Source organism: Anabrus simplex, chromosome 3 (assembly GCF_040414725.1).
Source record: "Anabrus simplex isolate iqAnaSimp1 chromosome 3, ASM4041472v1, whole genome shotgun sequence".
NCBI lineage: Eukaryota > Metazoa > Arthropoda > Insecta > Orthoptera > Tettigoniidae > Anabrus > Anabrus simplex.
This window is the reverse complement of record NC_090267.1, coordinates 263,836,397-263,863,222: the sequence shown is the minus strand read 5'-3', so window position 1 is coordinate 263,863,222 and position 26,826 is coordinate 263,836,397. Positions and strand designations below refer to the sequence as shown.

Sequence of the window (26,826 nt, the reverse complement as noted above, 5' to 3'; positions counted from 1 at the left end):
GTGGGAGTGGGTTTAATCCGGCTACCCCCCCACATCCATTCACACACGCACTACTAACACTTGTTTTTAAGGTTTTAAGAAAATTGTGAGACTGTTCTTAGCTAATTTTACTTTTGCCAAATGTAAGCAGCTGAAGATGAATGCAATGCATTCAAAACATGTTCTGAACTTTTAATTTAATGTCTATTGAAATAGCCTAAGGCTAAATAAAAGTGAAAGTATCGATCAGGTGGATTCTTGTTCCTTCAATTAATTGGATCATATAGTCGATACGGATATGAAGTGGGATAGTATGTAACACAGAGACCTGTGTCACACTCCTGGCAGCAGTACATCGTCGTCGTTTTGCCGTGTTTTGAACACACTATACATTGTCTCTGATGTTTGTATTCTCACCCTTGGGTGATAATTTCATGATAAAATGTCTTTCCTGCAACCTTGGAACTGTATTATCTGATGCACGCCAGCCTTGAATATTTCATTCCCCGGCCGAGCGAGCTTATTTTGTAAACAAACCTTCCTCCAGCTGAACCCGATAAGATAGATCTAACTGCTCAGTGTTTGTCCCTGTGACTTGTCTGGATATTATTAGAGAATTTAGGAATCCAAATTCACTGTTGAAAACTTCCCTTTGACCTGTATAATTATCAGTAGTCTCGTACATGAAATTTCCAAGTACTGGTTCCTCCTCATCGTCACTCTCATCCTAAACCACTACTTCCGCCACAGCCTCATCATTTATTTCATTATCACTGCTGCTAATACTGTCACTACTACTTCCGACTAAACTTTCATCTGAATTATACAATATTTCAAGCACATTACTGTCAGTCAAACCACAGCTGAGCGCGGCGCGTCACACGGACTGATGAAGCTGCAGCGAGACCGAAAGCAGCAGGACGAAACTGACTGAGGGATATAACATTCATGACGAAACAAACCAACTCGATACATATTTCAGATAAAAGGTCGAGACATCGTCTTTCAAGCGAGATATATACCATGAACATCTGGTTCTCGTATCGTATGACAGAAAGCAGCACTGACTGATGCCTACACAGAGCGCTCGTGGAGAGTTATGAAAATATTACAAGCCGAGAAATAAAGACAATATAATAAATAATTCGCACTCTCAATGTACAAATAGAGCAAAGAACACCACGCGTTCTCAGATCATCATTTCTTTATTTTATTACGTGGGAAAGAATGAAGCAAACAGGCTTTAAAAAAGCAGAGATTACTAGTGCTCAGACTTACTTGACAAATATTTACCCTTGCAAAAACAACTACATTATAACGATCTTCATTCTTATTTTACAACACTGATAAACCCCAACATTTCTTCTTGGAAACAAAACAATTTGAAAATCCATAACTCCAAAACTCTTCGCGCTACAGCCGTAAATGCAAAACCATATATGGGTCTATACTACGTATAGAGGTCGGCGGCTACGGAAGAAAAGAGGGTCTATACAACGTATAGATGTCGGCGCTGAGGGGTTAAGGAATCATGAAGGAACTTGCTAGGAAATTTAATTTAGTAAAAATAAATCAGTGAAGTATAACATAATGGCAAACATTATTGGCAGTAATATGAATTTTATTGAAAAACAGAAGGGAATGTATAGGTAGTGTACTTCAAGGCAGAAACAGGTTCCAAGAATGAAGCTCTAGTAATCATTATTGGACAACGAGAGTGTATATGTGAGGATTTGCAGAAGGCAGAATCGTCATCGGTATGTCAAGATTGTTGGTTACATGGGTAATGTCCAGCTAGAGGAGGTGACTTGCCTGTATACTAGCGAAGTACTGAAATTTACCTATGATGATAAAGATATTTGCAAGAAAGATAAAGTTGAAAGCCAAAACTGCTGCAGTTGGGAAGTTTTCTGGGGATATACTTAAGGCAGTGGGTGGGGATATAGTTCTATATCTGAAGAAGCTTACTTACTTGATTACTATTTGAATGAAGCAGGGATACCAGTTAAATGGACATTTGCTAAAGTAGCCCCAGTGTACAAAGAAAAGGATGATACAACAAATAATTACAAGCTTGGTGAGCTTGATGTGTGTTGTATGTAAACTGTGGGAAAGCACTCTTTCTGATTATATTGGACATGTATGTGAAATTACTGGTTGATATAATGGAAAGCACAGTTTGGGCTTAGGAAAACTTATTCCAGTAAGGCTCAGCTTGGAGGATTCCAGCGAGATAGAGCAGAAGGTCAAGGGGACTATAATCATTATTGACCTATCAAGACATTTTATAGGGTAGATCACGAGAGACTATTAACAAAATTAGGGCTGATGGACTAAACAAAAGAATGTCTGAATGGGTGGCTGATTTTCTAGAAAATAGGACTCTGAGTATTACTGTAGGTGAAACATTATCTGATCCTGTAATGATTAAGAGGGTGTGGTTCTGCAAGGCAGCATTATTGCACCTTAATGTATACAATATATAAATACATTTTTAAAAATAATTGATATGGGTAAAGAACTGGAGTCACAGATAAGGCTTTTTATAGATGACGTCATACAGGATAGAGAAATAAGTTACCGGATTATGAGCAACTGCAAAAAGTCCTTGGCAGAGTTGTTAGATGGTCAGCAGACAATGGTGTATTGATAAACTGGGTGAAAAGTCTGGTTGTAGGTTTCACCAAGAGAAAATGTCCTGTCAGTTTTAATTACTGTGTTGATGGAATGACTACCTCATGGGGACTGCTGTAGGCATAAGTAGATCTTCATTGGGGTAATCATATTGACAATGTTGTAAATAAGGGATACAAATCTCTTCATATGGTCATGAGCAGGGCCTGGATTTTTAGGTTTTAACCTACTTCCCCCTCTCTACTTAATTAACAAATTTCAAGATGTATAGGCTATTCATTTCACACTTTCTGATGCAGAATTTGAGAATTTCATTGCACCTAAAAATACCCTAATAAAGTGTTGGCACCTAAAATAACGTAAGTAGCTGGTTTGCCTTCTTCAAATGAATAACTTTACTTTTCCATTGAAACTTACCATAAAATTATTTCCACCACTACTCTAGTTGTCCACAGGAAGCGTGGTGAATGGTTGCTGCAATACTTTCCTAACTTTAATTGTTGTATAGCGAAACAATACCTAAATTGTAAAATGGATTGCTGGAGATCGAAACTTTTTACGGACGGTCGAGTATTCCTCTGTCCGAATGCTGTGAGCAAGTATGATTCCCTAACTAACCTAAAAGCTGCGCTGTAATACCCTGGCACGCTTACTGAAGTATACTTAAGAATTCTACTTTTTATTTCATTGAGTAGCACAAATTTAGAGTTGTGCAATTGCTAGTGTAGCTAGAAGAAATAGATCCAGTAGCAATAGTAAGCAAATTCCTTTTTCCTCCACAGTCGGCAATCCCGAAGATAATTCTACCTTTTGCCTATGCCAAGTGTCGGGACGCAAACGTCCCATGCAACGTGCCAACCAAACTGACAATAAAAACCTTCTTAGAAGACATCAGTAGCCAAATCCACGAAACAAAACCTGGAAAGAAAAACACTCTATTTTAAGCATACAAGAAACCTAAAATGAAGGTTTATACCACTTAAAAGACTGGGCCCTAGTTATGAGGATATTTAGGGATTGTAGTAAGGATATAATAGGGAGGGCATTTCTCACTGGTAAGAGCCCAATTAGAGTATTGTTCCTTTGTCTGGGACCCTCACCACGATTACTTGCTTTCTTAACTGAAAAAGATCCAAAGAGTTCAAAGTAAGGAGACAAGCTTTCAACTAAATGGTGTGTTCCGAGGTGTCAGTGGAGAGATGGTGTAGGATGATTAGTTCATGTATAAGCTTGAGTGAAGTTATTAAAAGTAGGAAAGATGAAGTTGTAATACTGGAGGACAAATTGGGGCAGTTTATAGGAGAAATAAACCATACTGGAATTATTTACCAAGGGAGATGCTCAATAAATTTCCTAGTTCTTTAAAATCATTCATGAAAAGACGAATAGGTAAACAGTTCAATCAGTCATTTACTACTGATCTGCATTTAGGGCAGTCGTCCAGGTGGCAGATTCCCTGTCTGTTGTTTTCCTAGCCTTTTCTTAAATGATTGCAAAGAAATTTGACATTTATTGAACATCTCCCTTGGTAAGTTATTCCAATCCCTAATTCCCCTTACTACAAACAAATATTTGCCCCAATTTGTCCTCTTGAATTCCAACTTTATCTTCATATTGTGATCTTTCCTACTTTTAAAGACACCACTCAAACTTATTCGTGTACTAATCTCATTCCACGTCATCTCTCCACTGACAGCTCAAAACATACCACTTAGTTGAGCACCTTATCTCCTTTCTCTCAAGTCTTTCCAGCCCAAACTTTGCAACATTTTTGTAATGCTACTTTTTTGGCGAAAAACACCCAGAACAAATCAAGCTGCTTTTCTTTGGATTTTTTCCAGTTCTTGAATCAAGTAATACTGATGAGAGTCCCATACACGGGACATACATGCTTACTACAAACCCTAAATACCCTCATAACCATGTGTAAAGATCTGTACCCTTTATTTACAATCACATTTATGTGATTACCCCAGTGAAAATCGTTCTTTATATTAGTACCTACTGTAGGTACTTACAATGATCACCATAAGGAACTTTCACCCCATGAATGCAGTAATTAAAACTGAGAGGACTTTTCCTATTTGTGAAACTCACAACCTGATTTTTAACCATGTTTAGCGTCATACTATTGCCTACTGTCCATCTCACAACATTATCGAGGTATTTTGCAGTTATTACAATCTTGTAATTTTTATTACTCTGTACAGAATAACATCATCTGCAAAAAGTCTTATCTGTGATTCCACTTCTTTACTCATTATCATTTATATACTGTATATATATAAGAAAACATAAAGGTCCAACAATACTGCCTTAGGAATTCCTCTCTTAATTATTACAGGGTCAGATAAAGCTTCGCGTACTCTAATACTCAGAGATCTATTTTCTAGAAATATAGCCATCCATTCAGTCACTCTTGTCTAGTCCAGTTGCACTCATTTTTGCCAGTAGTCTTCCATTATCTAACTTATCAAATGCCTTAGATAGGTCAGTTGTGATACAGTCCATTTTAGCTCCTGAATCCAAAATATCTGCTATATCTTGCTGGAATCCTACAAGTTGAGCTTCAGTGTAATAACCTTTCCTGAACCCAAACTGCCTTCTATTGAACCAGTTATTAATTTTGCAAACATGTCTAGTGTAGTCAGAAAGAATGCTTTCCCAAGCTTACATGCAATGCATGTCAAACTGACTGGCCTGTAATTTTCAGCTTTATAAGTACTTCAGATATGGTACTATATCTCAATCAATTGTATTTAGTATATCCCCCGAAATCTAATCAATTCCAGCTGCTTTTCTTGTTTTCAACTTTGGTATCTTATTGTAAGTGTTGTTATCATAGGTAAATTTTAATATTCCTTTAGCAATAAGTCCACTCTCCTATCTGGATATTATTCTGGTATTCATACTGCTGACTGAACACTTCTGCTGTTTGAAGATCCTTGCATACACGCTCCCCTTGTTCATTAATGATCCCTGGAATGTCCTTCTTGGAACCTGTTTCTGCCTTAAAGTGCCTATATATATATGACCCTTCCATTTTTCATTAAAATTTGTATGACTGCCAATTATGTGCCATCATGTTAGCCTTAGTTGACTTCTTTGCTAGATTCAGTTTACGGCAAGTTCCTTCTATTTCTCCTTATTTCCACAGCCATTTTAACTATAAATTTCCAACCTGCACCTCCTTCTTAGTCTCTTTACTTCTGTATTATACGTAGGCAAGTCGATAAGTATCTGCAATTTATCTCTAATTGTCTTTAGATTGGTTCTATGGCGTTGTGTGCTCACCAGCCGCTAGATGGCACCATTGTCTACGTCTGTGGTTGGTTTCAGCGTTATCAGATGAGTACAGCTTGCACTGTTGTGATGTAAAGATGGTTCCGCCACTCTCTAAAGATGGCCCCCACCACTCTTTGTTTCCACCACAGAAGAACAGCATTTTGTAATCCGGTTTTTGTGGCCTGAGGGTGTACCAGGAGTGGAAATTCATAGAAGACTTCCCACACAATATGGGACAATGTTTTACTACGGCAAAGAGTTTACCAGTGGATTGAACAGTTTAGAAGGGGTCACACGAGTATGAAGGATGAGGAAAGATCCGGGCATCCATTTGCTGCTATAACTGATGCCAATATTGAACACGTGCATGATATGATCCTGAATAACAGACGAGTGACTGTTAATGATGTGGCAAACCATATGCACATTACCCATGGTTCTGCTGTTCTTCCTTGGTGCAAACAGACAGTGGCACAGCCATCTTTACATCGCAACAGCACAAGCTGTACTGATCTGATAATGCTGAAACCTACAAAAGACTAATACCATCTAATACTTCGGTTTCTCTATAGAGCTCATCTGGTTTTACCAGCATGACGTCCAGAATATTCTTCCCTCTAGTTGGTTCCATCACTTCCTGAATCAGCTGTCCTTCCCATTATACCATTTGCCATTAGTTGGTCATGCTTCCTGTCGATCACATCACTTTCCCAATTGACATTTGGTAAATTGAGATCACCCGCTACAATCACGTTCCTTTCCATATTGTTCCTCACATAGCTGATTATCTTATCAAATAATTCCGAATCAGTGTCAGCGCTACCCTTTCTTGGTCTGTGCACTTCAAATACATCAAGTTGCTGATTATCTTTAGAGATGATCCTTACACCTAGAATTTTATGTTTGTCATCTTTAACTTTTTCGTGGCTTACAAATTCTTCTTTCACCAGAATGCATACTCCCCTTCCTACCATTCCTATCTTATCTCTACGATACACACTCCAGTTCAATAAGAAAATTTCTGCATATATCTGTTAAATTACTTAATTCTATTCCTTTCTTTACAATACTACTGGGCAAGTTGGCCCTGCGGTTAGGGGCGCGCAGCTGTGAGCTCACATCCGGGAGATAGTGGGTTCGAATCCCACTGTTGGCAGCCCTGAAGATGGATTTCCGTGGCTTCCCATTTTCACACCAGGCAAATGCGGGAGCTGTACCTTAATTAAGGCCATGGCCGCTTCCTTCCCATTCCTAGGCCTTTCCTCCTCCATCCTCGCCATAAGACCTATCTGTGTCGGTGTGACGTCAAGCAAATAGCTTTACAAAACTTCTGCAGTTTAACACTTAACAGTCATACCTACTTGACTTCCAGGTTCCTGTACCGTTATCACCAGGGGTAGAAGAAAATAGAAATAATTCAGTAGCCAGCCCCTTTTCATCAGGAGCCAGCACATTTTTCACAAATATACATTATGAACACCACAGGTTAGACTAGGATAAAGCTACGTATTATTTTTGAAATGTGACCTTAAGCAGTATAGTCTCATTGCATATAAGAATGTAAATTTATATTTTAAGATATACTAACCCAAATAATCACCAGTCACCTTCAAGGGCAGCATCTTTTAAAATTACACTACATGTGCCTGTTTGATTTCCCACCAGTAACATTCAACATGCTTAACAATGCAAACAAACCTTCAAAATCAGTGTAGGGTCTGTTTTTTTAGCATTCATTTTCTTGACGCACCTCGCTAAAAGTGCACATTCAGGATTTTTCATGAAACTTTCAGCCTTCTGCCGGCCCCGCGGTGTAGTGGTAGCGTGCCTGCCTCTTACCCGGAGGCCCCGGGTTCGATTTCCGGACAGGTTACGGATTTTGACCTGGATCTGAGGGCTGGTTCGAGGTCCACTCAGCCTACATGATTACAGTTGAGGAGCTATCTGACGGTGAGATGGCGACCCCGGTCAAGAAAACCAAGGATAACGGCCGAGAGGATTCGTCGTGCTAACCGCACGACACCTGATAATCTCCAGGCCTCCGGGCTGAGCAGCGGTCGCTTGGTAGGCCAAGGCACTTTGGGGCTGTTACGCCATTTTTTCAGCCTCCTAACATTTCGAGTGAGGATAGAATTTTTCGTTTGTTTTAAACATTTCCAGTTTAAATGGTCCTGAAAATCCGGATACACCTTTAGAATGTTTGTCGGCAATACTACGAAAGTTAATGCATAATTTACACTTCGCAACTCTTTCTTCATAGCACAGCCACGGTAGTCATTCAAGCTACGATTCTCTGCATTGTGTATCATTCTCATACTTCTCTGAATCAGTAACATTCAGCTTGCTTAACAATGTAACCAAACCTTCAATATCAGTGTAGGGTCTGTTATTTTTTGCAATATAATAAGATGCCATGAACAATGCATTCATATGCTGTAACATTAGCATTCATTTTCTTTACGCACTTCGCTGAAAGTGCTGAAATTTCCGTTTGCCTGAAAATTGAAATTTCGACGTATTTTTGATGTTTGACCTATCATTGTCTTGAACACCATAAATTTCACGCTGGTCATTGTCGTCCTGAACTCTACAGTCGGCACTTCCATCAAGTGTTTTCTCACATTCACGCCCTTTTGTATCACTTTGTGTTACATTTACGGGCCCTACTTCTGAAGAAATCTGAAAGAAGACACTGTTACTCACATCAGTCAATTTGTGCGGTTTTGTTCGTTTCATTTTGCCGATTTTCTCAAGTATAGTAAAATACACCAGCGGTAAATGGCTTCCGAGTTCGCGAGCTTCGATGTCTGATGCTCCGTTACAAATTTTCCGTAAACGCACAGGAATAAACACAACCGTATTTATAAAGTGCAAACCGTTCAATACCAAGATGTTGTAATTAAATTAAAAGTATAAATATTGTTCGGTGAGAATACAAGAATTGATAAACACGTCATTCCATATGTTCTAAATGCAAAGAATGAATTCCACGGGAATTTATCAGCACTGCTTAGGCGGCAATAGTTGAGGAACGGCTAGTCACGGGAAGGATGGTGGTAATGTAGTGTTTGTGGAATTATTTCACTTAGTAGTTCTCTGCATTTCTCTACAACTCTGGTCTGATCTTTGTACTCGGCTACCGATAGCTGATCATCTGTAATGGAACTCGATGTGTTACGATATGTCCAACACTTGTTGGACGAGTTACACCGATATCTCCCAAGACCGCTAGGCAGCTCCCGCGCAGAACTGAAACGTCCAGTTCCAAGGTACGAAGAGCAGTTACAGAATTCAAGACTACCAGAAGCACAGAAAATGTTTATTGCACATATTAGAATATATGAGCTACAGAAAACAATGTGAAACACCACACGCGTTGTTACTTTGTAAAGTGATGGGAACGTACATGTAAGGGAACTCCGGATTTCAAAAAATAAATTTTCAAAACCGAATTTGAAAATTTAGGCGCCAGGTAAAAATTTTCAGGCGCCATGGCGACTGGGCGCCTGGTATTTTTTGACCCCTGGTTATCACCGTTCCTAGACCCCCCAGTTTCCCTGAATATACCTCTGTATAACCCTTCTGAACAAACTTCCTAACTTATAACCCTTCTGAACAAACTTCCTAACTTATACGTACCACTGCGGTTTAAGTGAGGGCGATCTGAGCGCATCAAGCCTATGCTCTTCAACAGGAGTTTAAGGAATTAAGTCAAGTAAGTTACCTGAGCGCAGGTCCCTACCTCCTACCCACCCATTAGGATCTAGAAATCTCACTCCCAGTTTCCCACATACCTACTCCATTGTCTCATTTAAATTCTCTTTTGCCGTGTGGATTGGGGCGTGCGGCTGTGAGCTTGCATCCGAGAGATAGTGGGTTCGAATTGCACTGTTGGCAGCCCTGAAGATGTTTTTCCGTGGTTTCCCATTTTCACATCAGGCTAATGCTGGAGCTGTACTTTAATTAAGGCCATGGTCGCTTCCTTCCAACTCCTCGGCCTTTCATATCCCATCATCACCGTAAGACCTATCTGTGTCAATGCGACATAAAGCCACTTCCCAATCACCTTCCAGTCAGTATTCCTCCTCCACTGTATTCCACTGATAACAATCTCTGCTTCCTTAAACTTCACTCGTGCTGCATTTACCAGATCCCACACATCCCCTACTATCTTGGTTGCTTGCCTTACATTGTTGGTACCAATGTGAAACACTATCACTGTCTCCTTTCCCTCCTCTTTCTCTTCTACTTTCCTCAACATCTGCCTTAACCTTATTCCTGGATAACTCTCTACCCTGGTTCTCTTTCCTCCACACACTTTCCCCACATGTCTAGCAGTAAAATCCCCCATGACCAGAGCCTCAACTCTATCCACCTCATTTGATCCCCTCTCCTGCTGGCCAGCACTATCTTTCCTGACAGTTTCAGAAGCTACTTCTTCCCTTTTCTCCCTCCCATGACCTCTACTACACATTTCCCTTTCCTACCTTTTCTTTTCCTCTTACTTCCTCACTTCTCAGCAGCAGTTCCCTGTTCCTCTTCTTCCCTCCTGTTGTTCTATCTGCAGTGACTCGTGCTGATTTCTCAGACACCTGTCCTGTATTCTGATCCTGAAAAGCCTTTAGCTTTGCTATGTCCTTCTCCTTAAAACATTAGACCACCTGTCTTCTACAATTCCCCCTGTTCCTTCCCATGCTTATTTTATACCTACTGTATCCTGTACATTGTTTGAGGGAGGTCTACTTTCCTTCCTGTCCTCTGAGGGAATCCTAATTATCTCCATCAAACTCTCCAACTCCTCCCTCATACTCCTCAATTCCTGGCCACACCCACAGTTCCTACACTTGCACTCCTTAGCTATTCTTTAAGGAATAATGAAAAGAAAAGAAAAAGAAAATAACTTATACTGTGTACAAAATAAATGAATGGAAAGAAATATTTTCTAGGTTAGTACACAAAGATCACACCACAATAAAGTAGTTAATATACTACTACTCTACAATACTACTTAGTCGTACTATACTTTTATCTTATAACACCCTAACAAGATGAAAACTGCCCTTAATTACTGAATACCAAAAGAAATATACAATAATTACACAATTCTAAATCACAGTTAAGCCTATCCTAAATACAACAGAATTATAGTATGAGAGTTTCTTCACATACTTCTACCACACAAATATTTCACATTAATAGAATAAGCACGCTCATTTCTAATAAGATACTACAATACACTGCAATAATTTTTAAACTACACTCAGACGTCCTAAGTACAATAGGTTATTACTGAACACAAAGAGAAATAAAAATTACAATTAAAGTTAGAAATTTGCAAGAACTACTCAAGGATTACCAACAAAGTTAGATGTGTAGACAGATTATTATTACTATTTTATCCTACTATGCTTAATTGACAGGGATTCTCTCACTTGGGTGCAGATCAGTGGTAAATGATGCCAATTAAGGAAGCATTTGTGCAAATGTAAAATATGTGAGTTACTAGTTAATTTAGGATAAGATCAGTGAAGTAATGTGTTAATATGAAAGAGGACCCAAAAATAACTGGATGCAATTTGCGTATCGTGTCCAAATTTCTATAGAACACTTTTCCGCCTTGTCAATACTTTATATATTTTATTATAATTACCGTACACGTTTCGAGAGCTGATTACTCTCTTCTTCAGCGGTGCCAAAACATCGCTTAATCTTTGGACTTCGTACATTGGTACAAATATACGTATCAACAGAATAATTATATATAAATCTTAAAATTGTTAAAATATTTCTTTGTGTTTCAACTTTTACTTACTTACTACATAATTTATTACAAATTTAAAATATAAAATTTCAAATCATAAATGAATAAAATATATTAAATTAGTCACTATATGCTAAAATTTTAAATCTGCTCTGCTCTTGGAACTTACGTCCTTTCTTTGTGTTTCTTTGTGTCTAAATTTGCCTTTACATTGTCATTTAGTAAAACACTTTAAATATAGCAGACTTAATGAAAGGAGTTTGCAAGAAGAGAGCAGAAAATATTTGATGTTCAACATAGTGACTAACTTAATAGGTGTTAATTTAATTTATGAATTGAAATTATTCTATTTTAAAGTGTTTTACTAAGTGACAATATAAAGGTAAATTTAGACACAAAGAAATATTTTATTTCTTTTTTCTGATGTAAATAAGGACGAAAGTTCCAAGAGCAGAGCAGATTTAAAATTTTAGCATATATAGTGACTAATTTAATAGATTTTATTAATTCATGATTTGAAATTTTCTATTTTAAAGTTTATAATAAATGACATAGTACGCAAGTAAAAGTTGAAACACAAAGAAATATTTTAATAATTTTAAGATGTATATACAATTGTTCTGTTAATAAGTATATTTGTACCAATGTACCAAGCCCAAAGATTAGTTTATGTTTTGGCACCTCTGAAGAAGAGAGTAATCAGCTCTCGAAACATGTACGGTAATTAAGTATAATAAAATATATAAAGTATTGACAAGGCGGGAAAGTGTTCTATAGAAATTTGAATATTAACCAACATGGTTTAAATTATCAGTTTGCTTATCCTGTCGACTCTTGTAGTTAGGGCTTCTCCCTCTAGGTGGGTGTTTATTAACCCCTCTTGAATCGTTATGCCAAGCGGCGGGGCTTGAGACGGTTATAGCAAGCCCAACTCTTCTTGCCTCGAGCATTGTGTTTGATTTTTGTGATTTTGTGAAATGGCTGATATTCGAGAACAACATGCAACATGGAAATTTTGTTTTCTGCTCTTTAAAAGTGTGTTGGGCATGGTTGATATGTTGTAAACAGCTTATAAAGAATACGCCTTGAAAAGAACTCAAGTGTTTGAGTGGTATTTGTGATCCAAGTTCGGCAACATGTCGATCGAAGAGATTCCATGTCCAGAACTGATGAAAACTTTGGAAAAATTTGTGTGCTTGTGTACGAGGATAAAGACATACTATTGATGATTAATTTTCTGTACCATCTGGTCTTTTGTGGATCTCAGTGCAACGCATTGTAGGCGAAGATTTGCAAATGAGACGAATCGTGGCAAAATTCATCCCCTGCTCGTTGTTGTGTTGCTTGTGTTGCTGCTTGCTGTGACTTGTTGGACCACTTGGACGTGGACGGGAACTTTTTCGACAAAATCTTCACTGGGGATGAATTATGGTGTTATGGGTACGACCCTGAGACAAAGCAACAGTTGTCGCAACAAACTACACCCAGTTTTCGTTGCCTGAAAAAATCCTGGCAAGTCAAATCAGCTGTGAAGACAATGTTGATCTGTGTTTTTTGTTTACACCATTGTTCACTCAGAATGCATCCCTGAACATCAAACGGTGAACAAAGTAATCGAAACAGACTTTCAACGTATTAGGTCATGTTACGTACATGTATGTGTTGAAGAAATGTACAGAACAAAAATGGCCAGCCGGACACCAGTGGGATCCGAACCCACAACCTCCCGATTTTGCGTCGGTTGCTCTACCAATTGAGCTATGGTGGCCTAGGCCATCTTTGTTCTGTTTGAAAGGATCTGAGCCACAGGTCTGGCACTGCTGCTAGCACACTGTAGAGTGCGTTTAAGTCGCCCATTGTGAGGCATGTCAATGAATATTGAATTTTCACGACCGCATTGTAATCGAAACAAACTTTCAACGTATTAGGTCGTGTTACGTACATGTAGTACGTGTTGAAGAGATGTTAAGTACAGAACAAAAATGGCCAGCCGGACACCAGTGGGATCCGAACCCACAACCTCCCGATTTCGCGTCGGTTGCTCTACCAATTGAGCTATGGTGGCCTAGGCCATCTTTGTTCTGTTTGAAAGGATCTGAGCTACAGGTCTGGCACTGCTGCTAGCACACTGTAGAGTGCGTTTAAGTCGCCCGTTGTGGGGCATGTCAATGAATATTGAATTTTCACGACCGCATTGTAATCGAAACAGACTTTCAACGTATTAGGTCGTGTTACGTACATGTAGTACGTGTTGAAGAGATGTTAAGTACAGAACAAAAATGGCCAGCCGGACACCAGTGGGATCCGAACCCAAAACCTCCCGATTTCGTGTCGGTTGCTCTACCAATTGAGCTATGGTGGCCTAGGCCATCTTTGTTCTGTTTGAAAGGATCTGAGCTACAGACTGCTGCTAGCACACTGTAGAGTGCGATTAAGTCGCCCGTTGTGAACAAAGTCTTTTACCCAAGTGTTTTGAGGCAGTTACGTGAGATTGTTAGGTTTAAACGGCCCAATTTGTTGTGGAGTGGTGACTGGTTTTTCCACCATGACAATGCTTCAGCTCACACAGTCATTTCTGTGCATGATTTTTTTGGTGGAAAACCAAATGACGTTGCTTCCTCACCCACTCTACTCACCAGATCTCGCACCTTGTGTTTTCTTTTTTGTTTCCCCTGATGTAAAGGGGGCTGAAAGGGAAACGTTTTGTAAACATTCCAGACGTGAAAAGAGAATTGAAGGCAATGCTGGAAGGCATCCAAAAGGAAGAGTACGTAAGATGTTTCGCGCAGTGGAAAAAATATTTGAACAAATATATTGGTGTTAATGGAGTCTAACATTAGTCTAATGACTAACATTTGTAACTTGAAAAAAACATTCTGTATTTGTTTTAAATAGTGTCTGCTGGTTTTTTTGCCCCCCTTCATATACATTAGCTGTATGTATTAATTCAGTGTATTCATTAGATTGGCTTTTGACTATTGTAAGTTGTGATGTGTTTCACATAATTTTTAAATGGTGTCCTTTTTTACCCCCTTGCCCCCCCCCCCCCCTCCTCCCTGTATACATTAGCTGTATGTATTAATCCAATTTGTTCATTAGATTGGCTTTTGGCTATTGTAAGTTGTGATATGTTTGCAGTTCGAACAACAACACCGGCACTACCAGTCCCTGGTCCAAGTGTTCCGCCTGCAGCCTGGACAGTTCAGCAAGAGTCTGGACGAACTTGTCATGTTCCTAGCTCAGGTCAGTCTTTACAACCATTTAGTTACTGTTGTTGTTTTTTAACAGAAATTTCCCAAATCTATGCTAGAACCTGGCAAATGACATTTGCAACATCTCCAGATCTTTGCCATGTAATATAACCATTGTTCGTAGTTTCTAAACCAAGTTTCATTCTTTTGTGTCAATCAATATTCTCGTACTACATTACTTTGTCTTCCCTGGTCTGTCACTGTATTCCATTCTCCCACTATAACTGTATTTTCAGACAGTACCAAATATCGTGACAAGTACACTGTGTGAGTGAGATGCAGGAACTGAGTGAGTTGGCCGTGTGGATAGGAGCGCGCAGCTCTGGGCTTGTATTCAAGAGATAGTAGGTTCGAACTCCACTGTCGGCAGCCCTGACTATGGTTTTCAGTGGTTTCCCATTTTCACACCAGGCAAATGCTGGGGCTGTACCTTAATTAAGGCCATGGCCACTTCCTTCCCATTCCTAGCCCTTTCCTCCCATCTTTGTCATAAAACCTATCTGTGTTGGTGCGACGTAAAGCCAATTGTAAAAAATTAAGCAGGAATTATTGGCCTGTGCATAATTGTGGTACAGAAATTGATTAGCTTCAGTTATACACTACTGTCATCCTATACATGTTTCGAGAGCTTCAATTCTCTCTTCTTTAGCGGTTATACAAATTGCCCAAACATCTTAGACTTGTTATCTATAACATTATACTATGCACTGTCATATAGTTATAAAACTACTTATAACCTGTAAAGCAACTGATTGTAACATCTCCTGCTTAAATTGTAATTTGTGTTTCAAAAATAAGGTTCCTAGAAGGAATTTAATTTCATTGATTGCAAATTATATTATAATCTTAAATGTTTATAATCTGTATTAATTATCAAACAATACACTTTCATATACTTACAATCCAACCTTGTTAAGATAACTTATACTCATTATCCTAAATTAAGTGTCTATTTCACCCAAACTTATTAAAACCCTCCACTCAGAGTTTTGTACCTTCTACCAAATGCAGCTTCCTCCTCTGCTATTAATTGTCCTTGAGCAAATTCCAGCTAGATATGTGTGTATCCTCGCACCGTTAAACTAATAATGAAATAAATAAAAAGTCTTTTAAACCACATCATTGATATTTCAAACTTTGAAAATCTATATAAATAAAGTTGTAGGGGGTCCACTGCCTGTATTTTTGTTTGTTTTGCCAATTTTTCAGATATTATCCGATTTAGGTAAACTCAAGACCTTATAAGTGGTTTTTAGCTTTCGTGTCTGTTTGTTTGTCCATCTGTTCCACCATCACGGCGAAACGGCTTGATACAAGGCGTGTTTCTTAAGTAAGGGCCATTTGAAAATAACTACGCAATGAAAGACAATTTTCAAGCACTACATTTATTTGCAGATTCTACATACTTTACTCTAATTTTTAACATAGTCACCAAGTTTGTTTAAACACACTTATCATACCTTGCAGGTAAGTTTTGAATACCCTTTTCATAGAAACTTGCTGCATAACCAAGAGTTCTTGATCTTGCGCTGGGACAGAGTCTGTTTGGCCTTCACCTTTACAGGCGAATGTGTGTGTCTCCATTCCATACTCTGTTGCTTTGATTCGGGCGTGATGTGCGAAAACCATGTTTCGTCTCCCATTACGACCTGACTCAACATGTTGTCACCTTCTTCAGCATAACGAGTCAAAAACGTCATCAAACACTCAAATCTACCACCACAAAATGAATTCCGCATTCCATTAAAAAACTGCTTTGCTCTTGGTGTGATAATGCTCCATTAATGGTAGGATTAAAGAATGGTGTGGCAGGATGTTTGAAGTGGGAAAATAGTAACATAATCATCATTGGCTGCTCTTGCCATCTAATTAATCTTGCTGCAGAGAAGGGTGCAGTGTACTTGCCTGTAAATGTAGATGAAAGTATAAATATCATCTTTGAGGATCCAAACATAGGTCTTCAGTCAAGTATGCCGCACATCCAATTATTGAATCCAATTGTGGAGGAACTATTGAAGAATGTGATGGCAAGGTTTGTGAAACCACATGTTATTAAAAGCTCCTCCCCTCTCCTTGATGTAGATTATCATACTGCAGCAAATCGAAAAGATGATTGTGATAAGACGATAGGGAACTCTACGTTTCTTTTGGTGAAGACTGATGCAAGTTTAATGGCCTAGTATAAGTTGGAAACAGTATTCTCTAACCCATGGGTAAATAATGGAAATATCTATTATTTATATTATTATTATTATTATTATTATTATTATTATTATTATTATTATTATTATTATTATTATTATTATTATTATTATTATTATTATTATTATGACTTGTGAGGTGTGGCTATGAAGTTGTTTACATCTACTAATATTAGTATTGTTTATGTAGTTATGTCTGGACTTTATTTGGTATAAATCATGATCATAGTATTTGTGAGGTTATGTCATGAAACATTTGCTTTGTGTATATTAATATCTCTATAGGTCAACACCCCGAACAAATAGCATTTTTTTAAAATGTATATTAATATGAGTTTATTTAATGTAAGAAAATGTAATTGATAGTATATAATTTATTATTACCGTACCTGTATATATGATATATAAATCCACTGCAATATTGTGCAACACACTGTAATAGTCTAGAACAATGCAATGTGCCACTGGAGTTGTGTAGAAAAATCCTTTCATTGTAAACAGGCTGTTGGAGACTCTCGAAATTAAAAGATAGCATGCTGTGTTATATTCTTCTAGAAGCCTGGCCAGGCAATGTACACATAAAGAGGCAGTCTTGAGGGTAGAGTTGAGTCGTTTTAATGAGACTTGTGTCGAAGTCATGAACTTGTGTTGTGATTTTGTTGACATGCTACTGTAGCAGTCAAATGTTTGTCAATATGGCAGTTGATTAGTGCGTGTGTGTAGAACATATGTAAATAAATTGTAAATAAAACAGTGTACACAATTGACAGCATTTTGTGTGCGTCTTTGTGGATACATCATTGGCGAAGGTGACTGTGACAGAATTGAAGAATAATTTTTGAGTGAATACGAGTGCAAGTGGGGAAAATGCAAGTGATACTGGAAGATATGTCTGTACAACTTAAAAACGAGCGTGCAAAGAGAAATCTTCTGATGAACGGCTTGAAGAAATTACTGAAGATCTCCTCGAAAAAGGTAAATATCCTGAAATTTTTTTTATCGAGGCGGACGAATATCCAGACTCGTCATCGGAGGAAGAGGTAAATATAACCAAAATCTATTCCAACTTAATGAGCATGATGCAGGCACACAATGATAAAATCTCAGGCGTTGATTCGCGAGTTAATTCCACCTTGACGAAGCAGAATGACAAACTTTCACACAAAATTTCAGACGTCGATTTCACCCTAACAGAAAAGATTTCAGAACAAATTTTGAATGTAAATGGCAAACTTTCAGATGAAAATTCTCAAGCTAATTCAGTTTTAACTGGACAAATATAACAAGTGTACATGCAGGTTTAAAAAGTAGAACAATGGCTAGAATCAAAAATTTCAACCATAGATGATAAAATTTCATCCCAAATTAGCGATGTCACCAATCAATTCACACAGCAGATATCGGGCATCAGGTCAAAACTGGGACAGGTTGAGCAGATCGATAGTAAGGTAAGCCAGCTGGAAGGGGACAGCTCGAACCTCAAGGAGGAGGTGGAAATCCATGTTTCAGACATAAAACAACAGGTTGAGGGGAGAATTTCTACCATCGAGGGAAATTTTGAAAGCCGTAGCTCTGTTGTTGAGGGAAATTTTGGGAGCCGTATTTCTGCCATTTAAGGAAGGTTAGAAAGCTGGATTTTGACCATCAAGGGAGATGTGTAGAATATGAGAGAGAGCATCCTTCATGAGGTAGAAGGCAGATTAACTCAAACAGGAGCAATCGCCATGCCTTCAATCCCCTCAAACCTGACCGGCAATACACGACACCTAGACTTGAAGGTTATTATAGAGAGCCTTCTGGAATTCCATGGGTGACTGGAAGAGAACCCGACTAGCTTCATCGAGGGATCGGTCAGTCTACCAGAAAGACTAATCTACCGGAGGACATCTTCGTTCAGCTCATCACACCGCGGTTAAAAGGGCAAGCTGCTACTTGGTGGAACAACTTGAAGGGCTTAAACTGGACAGACTTCAAGAGGGAATTCCTTGCTAGGTTTAATTCCGAAGAGGTGAAGAGTTCTGTGAAAAGGAAACTACTGACTGAGGCTCAACCCACTGGCATCAGAGCTAGCGCGTTCGTCCTCCAGAAGTACCAGTTCTTCAAGCAGCTGCACCCAGAAGGAAGCGAGAACAAGATCTTACCAAACATCAGAGCTACTCCACAACAAGATTCGACTCCTAGTGAAAGTATCTACCGAGATGGTTTGATGATCTGCGTAGAATCATCGCCCAATTGGAAGAGGAACACAAGAGCAAAACCACGGTAGAGGCCAACTCGGTTAGGAAATGCTACCAGTGTGGAAGAACAGGACACCTGAAGAACAAATGCCCAACCTCGGCGTCGGAAAACTAGGTCCGGCCCATTCTGAATTGAGGGGGGATGGGACTGGGAACAGGAATGCGCCTCAAGACCTGACAGACAAGCAACCCTGGTCAACTACGAGGGGGATTGGTCAGATTGTGAGCAGAACAGTCCAACCTTGCCCAGCTATCATCTTGAGGATAGACATCGAAAATTTTTCAGCCATACTCAACAGATAAGCAAGCCATTCATTTCTAAACAGGACTGTTGCCAGATTACTACCACCTATGTGAAGTCTCCCCATCTCGGGAGGGTAGTGGGAGCAGCAGATGGGGTAACCTATTCTACCCAAGGACAGAATAACCTAACCACTAAATGCATGGACCTGCCTATTGTAATAAATGTTGCAGTGATTCAAAACCTAATACCCGACATCATATTAGCCCATGACTTTCTGGTAGAATACAAGGTGATCTCAGACTATGCAGCTCATGAAGTCTTGATGGGAAAAGATGGACTTCTGAGTGTCACCTGGCACGATGGAAATCTCCGGACTCGCAGGGATGCGGAAGTCGACGTAGACCTGGGAGATATCCGGTTAACACATCTTCAACCAAGTGAAGAAGAGGAGCTGAGATACGCCTTAAAGAATTTTCTGGAAGTCGTCACCAATAAAATAGGATGGACTACCACTGTAATGCACACCATTGAATGCAGCACTTCCTCACCCATCGAGCAACGTCCATATCCAATCAACCTGGATAAGCGCAACTTTGTCATTCAGAAGATTCAAGAGATCGAACCCTTCACATCCTGTTGGGCTTTGCCTATCGTCCTACCAAAAACGAAGAATGGGGAGTATTGATTGTGTGTGAACTTCCACAAGTTAAACGAGAAGACTGTTAGCGATGTCTACCCCATGCCTGACCTGAAAAACTCACTGAAACAGGTAAGTGGGTCTAAGATTTTCAGCACACTGGATCTCAACTTCGGATACTGGCAAGTGGAGGTCGAGGAAAGTTCTAGACCACCGACCACCTTCATGACACTGAGAGAATTGTACCAGTTTACAGTAATGCCTTTCGGACTGAAGAATGCTCCTGCAACCTTCATACGACTGATGGATAAGATATTGTCAAGATATGTTGCAGATTTCTGCCAAGTGTATCTCGATGACATCGTAATCCACAGCAAGAATTTTCAAGAATACCTTGTACACCTGAAGAAAGTGCTGGAATGAATGAAAATTCATGGACTGACCTGCCGACTGGAGAAGGGCCACTTCGCCCAGTCCCGCGTAGAATATCTTGGCCATGTCCTCACATCTGAAGGTCTAGAAAGGCAACCGGAGAAGAATCAAGCTATCAAGGAAACTGAACGCCTGCGGACCAAGGGACAAGTACGTCAATTCCTTGGCTTATGTGGATGGTAAAGCAGCTTCGTGCCACACTTTGAAGAGAAGGCAATACCACTCACCAATCTACTCCATAACAACTGCCCATTCCGATGGACCAGCAAGGAAGAGGCAGCATTCCAAGGCATTAGGGCTGCAATATGCAATGCTCCCGGTTTAGCCCTTCCCAACCCTCAACGGAAGATGTGCCTGCAGACGGACGCCAGCGATTCCAGGCTAGGAGCAGTGTTATTCCAGGAGAGGTGCGACAGCGGAAGGGACATCATCGAGTATACCAGCAGAAAGCTATCTCCCATCAAACAACGCTACTGCACTGCAGAAAGAGAAGCCTTAGCAGTGGTGTGGGCTATGGGCAAATTCAGAGGCTACTTGGAGGGAAGGAAGTTCCAGGTCTACACCGATAATGCAGCTCTCAAATGGTTGAACTCTGTCTCTGGCTCAAACTCTAAATTGATGCGATGGGCTTTGTTAATCGCAGAATTTGATTTCGATGTGTGTCACGTCCCAGGACCGACGAACATAGGAGCAGACAGTTTATCTCGGCACCCGGCGATGGAACCTGAAGTTAGGAGCACCATTGTCGAGAGGGAGTTTCCACAAAATCACCAGAGAGTACCCAATGAACCTCTTCTTATGACCATCAAGAAGGAACTTGATGTGGGAGTAATCAAGCAATGGCAAGAACAAGACAAGCCCTGCATGACCATGACACAGTGGATTAGGAGACAGAACACCGATAAACGACTCGTCCCGAGGGAATTCAAGATGTGCTACAAGAACATGTACTGAAAGGTCACAAGTGTGAGGACTGAGTGAGTTGACCTTGCAGTTAGTCACATAGCTGTGAGCTTGTATTCAGGAGATGGTGGGTTCGAATCTCACCATTCGGCAGCCCTGAAGATGGTTTTCTGTGTTTTCCCATTTTCACACCATGCAAATGCTGGGGCTCTACTTTCAGGCCATTCCTACTTCCTTCCCCCATCCCCTTTCCCATCCTTGTGTCAATGAAAATCTTCAGTGTGTTAGTGCAACGTTCGACTAGCAAAAAAAATAAAATAATAAAATAAAAATGAGGCAAACTCTATTAAATCGTGCCAGGGACTTCTGGGAACCAAGAATTTGTTGAACTGAGGACGGGAGAATGTGTGTGTTGACCGTTGCTTACGTTATTATAAGAAGCTGAGAAATACAAGGCCTCGCTGGCCGTGAAACGCATCATTTTGCCACTAGTTGTGTGCTTCTTAAACATGAAATTGCGCGGACGAAGTACTCAGATTAAACATTCAGAAGCGTATCAAGACGTATTTTTGTACTTTGAGCTTTTTGGTGCTAGTACGGATGATTGTAATTTAGTGACTAAAATTAATGACCATATTTACATAATGTGAGCATCGGCTAATACTTAAAAAGCATGGCGTACTGTAGTGTTCCTTGTTGTAAATCGAAGACCTCAAAAGGATGTGGTATTTCATTTCACAGACTTTTGAAAGATGAGGAACGTAAAACTACATTGTGTTTGGCAGTTTCTCGTCAAGGAAATAGACTGGGATCTCTGTGGAATCCTGTTGTACATTCCCCTGTTTGCACGAGGCATTTTAAGGAGTCAGATTATAGTGTAAGCACAGAATTTAAAATCCTACTTCTAAACGTCATTTCATCTGTATTTCAAGATTTTCCTGGACACAAACAAACATAATCACATTCAAGAAGACCCTGTAAGAGGAAGACTACAGATGTGGGAAATGAAGCTAAACGTTACAAGGAAATTGAACTTAATGTTGAACCAATCACATCTACAGCCAGTGAAGAGAATATCAGTGAACCATTGTATAAAACCACAGGCACACAGTGTTCTGTTGAACTTAATCTATACAGCACTAAAGTACATTTGAAACCAAAAAGAATAATCAGAAGATGTAGGAAACAAAGAGCACTTGCAGTGAAGCAGAAAAAGAAAGGATTCATCAACTCAAAAATGAAACAAATCAACATGGAATTTACATTCAACTAAATAAAATTACAGAACTAGCTGAACAAGGTGATTTGAAAGCAAATTTTGTGATTTAACAGATTCAAACTTTGTGTAAACAAAAATATAAATTTGCAGAGAATACTAAAAAGGTCTGCATATTTCTGTCCAACAGGTCAACCACATGCTGCAGGCTCCTAAGAATTCTTCATATTCTGCACCTACCACACCAAAGAACTTTAAAAACTTACATTGGTCATTCCAGAGGAAAGACGGGAATTACTTCTTTGGTACAAGCTTGTCTGATTGCAGAAAAGAAATTCTTAAAGCATGAGAATGAAAAGTTGGTTCTCTCATCATAGATGAGATGGTAATAAATTCAAAGCTGGTCTACACCAGGAACTTGGATACTTCTTGGAATTACTGATGTAGGGAGAGAGATACCATCGGTATTGAAGACAAGCTTTGTATTAAATTGCTCTGTATTCTTTTCAAAAGTCTTTCCACATATTACAGGTTTCCTGTGATACATTATTTTACACACAGTCTGACAGGAGATCAACTAGCCAAATTAACATGCGAGTCCTTGCAGGTTGTTGAAGACTGTGGATTCCAAGTCACCTGAGTTGTGACAGGCAACTGTCAGGTGAATGTTGCCATGCTTCTCTCAAAGTGTGGAAAGGATGCAGATCTTGTACATCAAATTCAGCACTCATCAGATCCCAGCAGGCCTATATTTTTGAGTTTTGACCCTAGCCACATATTATAAAATATAAGATCACAGCAGAAATTTTAATGTAAATGGTAACGTGACAACTGCAGAAAATATGAAAAAGCTGTATCACCTGCAAAAACGATTGGTAGTGAAACCTTTGCAGAAAATAACTAGGAAAGTAGTATACGGTACCCTACAAGTTTGGAAAAGATTAATGTTGCAAGGGCTAAAATAATATTTTTGATGGAAACCATTGCTGGCATAAGAAGTTTTGAGAAAGTAAGCCAGAAGAAATTGGTGACAGGAACAGCTTCAGTGAAACCATACATTCTATTTTAATGTTTCAAACACAGAATGGTATTCATGATATTTGTAACACGACACGTACCATTACTTCCAGAAATTCTAATAAATTTATTTTCAGCCGTCTTAGTGACAGACTCTCGTGATTGACCGATGAATTTATTTCATACCTTGAAGCAATTCAGACAAATGCAAACAAATCCACCAGACTCACAAGAGAAACACTTCAAGCTTTGGTGCTCATAACTCTGTCAACAGTTGCGTATATCAAGTATCTGTTATCCGTAAACTTCCATTATGTCTTGACCAGAAACTTCACAAATGCTGACATTGAATCTTTTTTTTTTTTTTTTTTTTTTTTTTTTTTTTTTTTTTTTTTAAGGCAAAAGGGATTATTCAGTGGCATGTTGGACACAATATCATATCTTTATGCTATGGAAGCAACACTACAGACTGGCATCATTGCAGCTTCTAATCATGGCATTGTGGAACTTAGAATGATAGGAAATCTGAATTGCCTCCATTAATAAACGAGGAAAAAGAGTCAGAAGATCAAGTGAATGGAGGCATTGGAATTCCAAACATTTCCCCCCTCCACATGTTCTATACACATTCTGGCAAAAGCAGGTCAAGATAGGCCTGCTGAACTTGTGTTTACATAAGCCAATAGTGTATATAAAATGCAGGATAATAAAATTTCATACCATTGATTTAACAAAACATTTTAAAAAGTGTTTACAGATGATTTGATCCTTAACTCAGCAGTGATAATTACTACTTTTTACTGTTTTCAGAATCTGTAGTTACTCTGTCATCAGTTTTCATTGGCAATGGTAGCTGGATGTTTGATACATGTAGCAGAAAAGGAAACTATCTGTGACTGTTGTCTACAAAAAATATCCTTACCTGCAACTGATAGTCCTGCGGTATGTTAAATCCATTTTCAAGACAGAGTATGGTTAAGGTACCCTAACGCTTCCTTCAGGGCTTTGATACAAATATGTTACAACTTTGTTATTGAAGCAGTACACTATCTCCCAAAAAAAACACTATTTACCAATTTATACCCACTATGTGAAAGACAGGTTTGTAAGGGAACTCATGTGCAAGATCTGCAGTAACAAAACATTGCCACTATCGTTGCTGCAAAATTTCTCAAGGTTTTGTGGGACAGTATTGCAAGGAATATTTCATCTTGTTGTGAAAATATTGCGAATTTGGACCAAAAACCTTGGAGCAGATAAAGTGTTAAAGCTACAGTAAGTTAGGGAGTGATGTCAGATTCAAATGGTGACTGAACTGAAGACCCATTTCATTACAAAGACTATTTTTAAGTATTAGCTTTTACGTGTGCATAAGTGGAGTATATTTTCTCACAAACACATTTCAAAACACCTTTGTATAGATCATAAGGAGCATTCAGGACTTGTGGTTTCTATGTAAGTATCATAATTAGCTATATATTAGCAAATTTTCACAAGCACTTAACACAAGATCCATGCTGAACATAGGAAGACATTTAAAACTTGTGTCTTAGAAAGGCAATCTTAGCAGGAGAACTGAAAATTAAATTCAATGATCCCACTTCTCATTGCTCATTTCCCAGCCTTGTATAATAACATAAGCAATGGTTTTAACAAACAACACAAAGTCGAATATGTATGATTGCGCAGTTAACCTTTTCACTCCGTCAAAGAGAGTGCGAATGCATGGCATCAGGGATGGGTGCCTATGGCGGCTGGCTGTGCCCACTGTAGGGATACTTCCTACTCTCCGCTAACTCGCTTGTATTTGTTCATGTTGTTACGACTTGCCAGGTTGACTGTTTTTTAAATACACAGGCTGGTCAGAAACAACGTAAACAGAGTACATCAGCGTTAGAGCGCTGGTCATACCGATAAGTAATTTGAAAAAATTACATCGATGTTTTGCACTGTTGTCATTTTATCAGGTGCTGAAATTAGCCAATCACATTGCTTTGCGGGCAAATCAAATGGGCTTTTAGAGGTGATGTTAAATCTGCAGGGGGCTTGGTCGGGTTACAGAGCCTTGCCGAGAAAAGAGCATGAAACACTAACACACTGTGGGGTTCAGCTGATGCAATTGTAGCATACTTGCTATTTGCTATGGTGCAAGCCTATCAGCAGGGAGGTCCTTGTTCAAGTCCCTACCCTGGAGAATTTTATTTCTTCTATTGACACTCTCAAACCAGTCATAAGCCATGCATAGATTTAGCAACACCTCATTGCAAAGCCCATCTGAAGTCACCTGCAAAGCAATCTGATTTCCTAACTTCAGAAGCTTATAAAATGACAACAGTCTGAGATATCTGAATTTTTCCCAATTATTTGTCTCTATGATCCACCCTCTAACACTCCTATATCCAGTTCACGTTGTTTCCGACCACCCTGTATATAGTTCATGCGTTAGTCATTTTCATTCGTGCAAAGCTTACCATCCTTCTTTTAGATCTGTTGCTTTGTACTTGGTATTAAAAACCAAGCCAAACCCCTTGGCCTACCAAGTGACCGCTGCTCAGCCTAAGGCCTGCAGATTACGAGGTGTCATGTGGTCAGCACGACAAATCCTCTCAGCCGTTATTCTTGGCTTTCTAGATCGGGGCCGCTATCTCAACATCAGATAGCTCCTCAATTCTAATCATGTAGGCTGAGTGGACCTTGAACCAGCCCTTAGGTCCAGGTAAAAATCCCTGACCTGGCCAGGAATCAAACCTGGGGCCTCCGGGTGAGAGGCAGGCACGCTACGCGGCTGGCGGACTTGGTATTGGTAGAGTTAAATCATTCCAATCATCAGTTTCTTCAAGGTCACTATCCAATATGAGGATAAGAGCGTCTTCATCCATGGTATACAGTTTCTCATGAATTATAAAATAGAGTACCACAATGTGTTGAAGCTACCTATAGAAGCGCTAAGACATTGGTATTGAACCGCAATTCCTCCGACCTAAGTACTGTATATGTTTGTTGAACTCAACTGTAATAAGAAAATATTA

At 39.3% G+C, this 26,826-nt stretch overlaps 1 protein-coding gene and 1 non-coding gene across 4 annotated transcripts in view; one reads left to right on the top strand and one right to left on the bottom strand.

Moving 5' to 3' along the window:
• The window catches only part of Mys45A (SDA1 domain containing protein Mys45A), a 274,404-nt gene that overhangs the window by 100,987 nt on the left and 146,591 nt on the right, over positions 1 to 26,826 (top strand). For all 3 annotated transcript variants that reach the window (XM_067143006.2, XM_067143005.2, XM_067143007.2), the window contains exon 3: positions 14,798 to 14,902. In XM_067143006.2, coding sequence (XP_066999107.2) covers positions 14,798 to 14,902 — 105 coding nt within the window. The remainder of the gene's footprint in view (positions 1 to 14,797; positions 14,903 to 26,826) is intronic.
• On the bottom strand, positions 13,351 to 13,427 carry TRNAL-CAA (transfer RNA leucine (anticodon CAA)). The gene has a single exon. It is a non-coding gene; the product is annotated as a tRNA-Leu (tRNA).